A 6,000-nucleotide genomic window follows, 5' to 3' on the forward strand; every position below is an offset into this window, starting at 1 on the left:
GAGGTATAAGGGTTCCAGTTACGGTCACGAGCGCTGTCTTCATGCTTGGGCATCAAGCACTCTGAGGCTGCGTTCGTGGAGAGTTTTTGTTCTCTCTGTGAGAGCATAACCCTCTTGGATTGCGGAGACGACTGACGTTTCTACGGGATTGCTGTCCGCGCCTTTGCAGTGCTGACGCCTTCGTGGTGCGGCTGTCAAGCGCTCGCAGGACGCTCTTTGCATCACTACGCTGAGTAGGACGGAGGATGCGTCCTCCACCTACCGGCCTTTCATCCTCAGCCGGTTGAGGCTCCGGTGGAGACTGCAGAGTCGTGTTCTACGATTTCTGCCGAATCCAATGGACCTCCTTCTGGTCCCGTTCACTTCTGCAGCATCAAAGGGGTGTCCAATTTTTCCTCCGAAGTGGAGTCGTTCCGGAGATGGCGGCCGTGCCCGCTCGAGCGGCGGAAACGGTAGAGTTGGAGTGGTTAACCCCTCTCCGCTCGAACCGTACCGCCCACGTGATTGGTATTTCGGAGCTGCTCGGGCCTCTCGGTCCTCTTCTCCTGTGCCTTTCTTTCCCGACGGCACGAAGAGCTGAGGTGATTTGCGGCCATCCGGCCGTTCAGCTTCAGCTTTCACCCCTCACCTCCCTCACCAATGGAGCCGCTAAGGGCGGGGACCCCTTCAGTGGAGCGGGGGGTTGCGATGCAGCTGCGTTCCTGGAGGGACCACCCAACCCTTCCCTCCCGTGTTTGTAGACAGTCGTCCGGTTACGGGCGCTGTCCGTCAGGCATGCGGAGAGGCGGCTTCAGCCCTGCACGCAATAACGTTGCTACAGGTTCACCAGGGATTTAGGAGGGAGGCCGCGACCTTCAGTCGTGCGATGTCCACCACAGTGGTTCAAGATCGCCACCTTTGGCTGTGTCTGGCTGACGGACGCAGGCGAGAACAACTTCTTGAATGCTAAAACCTGTCTCACAGACTGGCCTCTTCGGCAAGGCCGTGGAGTCGTACAGCTCCGCTGCGCAGACTGAGACGATCTCTTAGGTCATGCCCCGGCGAAGGAGAGCTGCCCTTGGTAAAAACCACCACGCCGGCTCCTCAGTCTGCCTCTCGCCGTCGGCGTCCTGCGGCGACCACCTCCGTGCCCTCCTCGGACCCCATCTCGGCAGCGCGGGGGAACCGGTCGTCAGCAGCTCGCCCCGCCCGCTTAGCCGCTTCCCATGAAATCGGGAGTTTAAGTGGCCAGTAAACGGGCGACCCGGATTGGCAGAGGATCACTCTTCAGGAGACGGTGATTCGCTCCTTCCCCCGATAGAGGGTCGGGTGGAAAATTCTTGGTTTGCATATGTTCCACCGGCTGTTTAGCCGGTACCCACTTAACCACACATAGAGTGCATTCCTCTTCCCTCTCCAGGTCTCCAGAGGATCGAGAGAGCCGTGAGCAGGCACACACCAGCTCACCCTACCTCTCCTCTATCGCCAGCGGGTGTTCTGAGGAGTCCGAGCCCTCCACTGAGGAGACCGGACCACCAGCACCCTCATCGGAGTCTGCGCTCTCCGCAGAGGAGACCAGACGACCGTCACCTTCAGCGGGCTCAGGTCAGTGTCACACACACATACTGTAGATGCTTATGCTGTCACAGCAGACGCACCAGCAGTCTCACCTGTCTCGCTTCGCTGCCCCACCGCGGGTACTTCGGTAGTGTCGTTAATTCTCCTCGTACGGTGCCTGGGTGCTTGGCTTCAGTTCCCAGCCCGTTCGTTGGGTTTTACGCACGATCCGCCTCGGTTACGAAATACAATTACCGGCACAACCCCAAAATTCTCGGGCTTTCGTTTCACTATAGTGAAAGTGTCCGATGCACATGTACTAAGTGCATAAGACGTGTACTTTATGTGTTCATCTCCCCTCGCCTTAGACCGTTTTTTCACTCTGCGTCGTGGGGTGGGCATATTAATATTAAGTACACCATTCGAGCTGTCTCTCTCTCTCTCCGTGTCTCCATGAAAGTGCTAGTCACGGCATTTAAATATCAGAGAGAGAGTGTTGTTCGCATTCTGCTTTATTTACGTCGACTTATAATAGCCCGTTCTTGGCAGACGTGCGCGAACACAGAGAGTTAATGCTTCGGCATCTCGCTCGTTTAAGTCATCAGGTAGATGTCCTGCTGGCGACACTGTTATCGGAGTTCCGCCGAGTTCATCATCTAAATCTTACTTTCTTACTATCTTGTTCCTATCTACATAATATAACTTACTAGTTCATCTTAGGAATACCTTACCGTGACGATTATTCAACAGTTTCAATAAGTGAAACGATTTATCACTGGTAAACACCCAGTATTAGCATATAGCCTGTTAGCATCAGCAAACGAGGAAACGCTGCTCCGTGCATTGGAGCTCCGTCGAGTTCATAATCTAAATCCTATTTTCTTACTATCTCGTTCCTATCTATATAATATAACGTACTAGTTTATCTTAGGAATACTTTACCGTGACGATTATTGAACAGTATTAATAAGTAAAACGATCTATCACTAGTAAACACCTAGTGCTAGCATATAGCCCACTAGCATAAACAAACGTGCCGGTTGAAGTTAGCACTTGCTCACTGTCTGTTTACTGTAAATCTGCCTTCTTTTTCGATCTAATGGCAGACTCATCCGATGTATGTTTTTCAGACCTTTCCTCACCAGAGCGGGAAGCTGTGGAGGAGTTGTGTCCCGGCATTAGCACCAGGCGGTACAGCGTGCCTCACATCACCCTGGCTCCAGGCACCCGGAGACGACCGAGGCACGCAACGAGAGAGCACCCATCTCGATGCAGCTTCACGGACCGTGGTCTGGCGAACGGAGACGTCATCGCCCAGCATGAAAACGGTAAGACTCCGCTTGTCATTGTAACCTGCACTACTTGCCACATGTACAGTTTAGCTTCTTCCGTCAGCATAGAGGGGTTTACATGTGCTAAGTGTATTGAAGTAGTAAGGCTGACGGAGAAGGTTGCAGAACTAGAAGCGCGCATCCGAACGCTAGTTGAGGACAGTAAGACCGCTAATGTTAATGTTACAAACACTGTTTCGGGTGCGCCTAGTGTTAAGCGTAATACACTTGGCTCGGTTCCGACTTCAGAGTCAAGGCGGCTGACTAACTGGGTGACTGTCAGGCGGCCTAGTCGCATTCGGCATCCAAATCACGTTCCTGTTTTAATATCAAACAGATTTTCTCCACTCAGCAATACACCGGCTGAGACATCTGTTAAAGGTGCCCTGGTTATTGGAGATTCTATACTCAGGAACGTTGGCATTGAGGCACCAGCCACCATAGTCGATTGTATACCGGGAGCCAGAGCGTCTGACATTAGATCCAAACTTAAAGTGCTGGCTAATGCTAACCGTAAGTTTTCTAAGATTGTTATTCACGCCGGCACGAATGACACCAGACTCCGCCAGTCGAAGATCACCAAAGATACTATTAAAGAGGTGTGTGAAATTGCAAAAACAATGTCAGACAATGTAATTTGCTCTGGTCCCCTCCCCGCCTACCGGGGGGATAAAATTTACAGTAGATTACTGTCTCTTCATGGCTGGATGTCAAAGTGGTGCCCTCAGCATAACGTAGGGTTTATAGACAATTGGAAGCATTTCCGGGGAAGACCTGACCTGCTAAAGAGAGATGGCCTCCATCCGTCTCCGGAAGGAAGTGCTATACTCTCTAGAAATCTGACCAATAGTCTTACTTTTGATATTGTCTGACTATCCAGGGCCCAGGTCAGGAAACAGACAGATCGGCTTACCCATCAGTCTGTTAGCTGCCTTGACATGTCAAGATCACATATATCCCAGCACATAGAGCCTTTTTTAACAGAGTACCAACACATCTCGACTGTGTCTGTTCCTCGAACAAATAAATACAGAGCACCGTTTACCTTGTCTCGTACAAATCTTATTAACATAAAACTAGAACATAATACATTAACAGATGAAACTCAAATGTTAAAATTCGGCCTTCTTAACATTAGATCACTTACCAACAAAGAACCAATTATCAATGAAATAATTACTGACCAAAACTTAGATGCACTCTGTTTAACAGAAACCTGGCTTAAAGCAGACGATTACACCAGTTTAAACGAATCCACCCCACAAGACTATTATTATAAACATGTTCCTCGTCTAAAAGGGAGAGGGGGTGGTGTAGCTACAATATACAATAAAATATTAAAAGTAAACCATAAATCCAACCTAAAATTTAATTCATTTGAAATAATACTGTTAAATATGGAAATAACTGATCGCAACAACAAACGGCTTTCGTTCATTTTAGCTACCATATATAGGCCTCCAGGCCACCACACAGATTTTCTTAAAGAAATAGCAGACTTCCTATCTGAGCTTACAGTCACTGTAGATAAAGCTCTTATCGTTGGTGATTTTAATATCCATGTGGATAATCCAAAAGATGCATTAGGACATGCGTTTATGGATGTTCTAAATTCTCTCGGCATTAAACAAAACGTGTCAGGGCCCACGCATACTCGTAATCACACACTAGACTTAATTCTGTCACTCGGACTCAATATTAATGACATCGAAATATCACCCCAGAGCGATGCCGTTTCAGACCATTGCCTTCTGTCATACACAATACTTCTAGATAGGACCGCTCAGTCTACAACATGCTACAGATTAGCCAGAACAATAATTTCCACCACTAAAGATAGCTTTATTAGCACTCTTCCAGACCTGTCTCAAATGAAACATGTAGCAGATAATCATGAAGATCTAGATATTATAATAGAAAACCTGAACAACGTCTGCTCTAGCACGTTGGATGCCGTTGGATGCCGTTGCTCCCATTCGAAAAAAGAGAATCAAAGAAAAACCGCCAGCTCCATGGTATGACCATCATACTGCAGCCCTTAAAAAAGTAGCTAGAAAAATGGAAAGAAACTACCGAAGCACAAAGCTAGAGGTATGGCGTTCAGCATGGAAAGAGAGTGTTCAACACTACAGACAGGCAATTAAAACTGCCAGATCTACCTATCTCAGTACGCTTATTAAAGAAAATCATAACAACCCTCGTTTTCTATTTAGCACAGTTGCGAAACTGACTAGAAACAAAGAACAAACAGAAACCAATAGTAAACTCCAACACAATAGTGATGACTTCATGAACTTCTTTACTAACAAAATTATGTTTATTAGGGAAAACATAGAAACTACGCAAGCAGCCACCACTCTACCCAATAGTACATTTTCCACTAGATTACCAAACGAACATCTTGAGTCATTTAATCCTACTACAATAGAAGAGCTCTCTAAACTAGTAACGTCATCCAAATCATTGTCCTGTATACTAGACCCCGTTCCCACAAAATTACTAAAAGAGGTATTTCATGTAGTGTCAGACACGGTACTTAATATCTTTATCTCATCTCTAGAATTAGGATACGTTCCAACAGCTTTCAAACTAGCAGTTATTAGACCGCTCATTAAAAAGCAAAACCTTGACCAGGGAGATCTTAATAACTTTAGACCAATCTCAAATCTACCTTTTCTTTCTAAAATATTAGAAAAAGTGTGCGTAGCTGGCTTGCCACTATTCGTAGAAAATAATAATACATATGAAAAGTTCCAATCAGGATTCAGGCCCCACCATAGCACAGAGACAGCGCTGCTTAGAGTTACAAATGACCTCCTATTAACATCCGATCGTGGTGAAATCTCAATCCTTATATTACTAGACCTTAGTGCAGCCTTTGACACAATAGATCACACAATCTTACTCAATAGACTAGAAAACTATGTTGGCATCAGTGGTCAGGCGTTAGCCTGGTTCAGATCGTATCTAACCAATCGATATCACTTTGTTTATGTAAATGAGGAAGAGTCATATCACTCCCCCGTTAAATACGGCATACCTCAGGGATCAGTTCTAGGCCCTATCCTATTCTCGTTATATATGTTACCTCTAGGAGACATTATCAGGAAACATAACATAAGTTTTCACTGCT

At 46.8% G+C, this 6,000-nt stretch overlaps 1 protein-coding gene across 1 annotated transcript in view; it reads left to right on the top strand.

Annotated features, from left to right (window-relative positions):
* Window positions 1–4,138, top strand: part of LOC141363269 (uncharacterized) — a 180,756-nt gene extending 176,618 nt beyond the window's left edge. Inside the window, exon 2 of the mRNA XM_073865921.1 lies at window positions 2,667–4,138. Within this exon, the coding sequence (XP_073722022.1) occupies window positions 2,906–3,739 (834 nt within the window). The 5' untranslated portion in view covers window positions 2,667–2,905 and the 3' untranslated portion in view covers window positions 3,740–4,138. The remainder of the gene's footprint in view (window positions 1–2,666) is intronic.
* Window positions 4,139–6,000: the final 1,862 nt, after the last annotated feature.

The sequence above is a fragment of the Misgurnus anguillicaudatus genome, unplaced genomic scaffold, assembly GCF_027580225.2.
Source record: "Misgurnus anguillicaudatus unplaced genomic scaffold, ASM2758022v2 HiC_scaffold_33, whole genome shotgun sequence".
In the NCBI taxonomy this organism is placed as follows: Eukaryota; Metazoa; Chordata; class Actinopteri; order Cypriniformes; family Cobitidae; genus Misgurnus; species Misgurnus anguillicaudatus.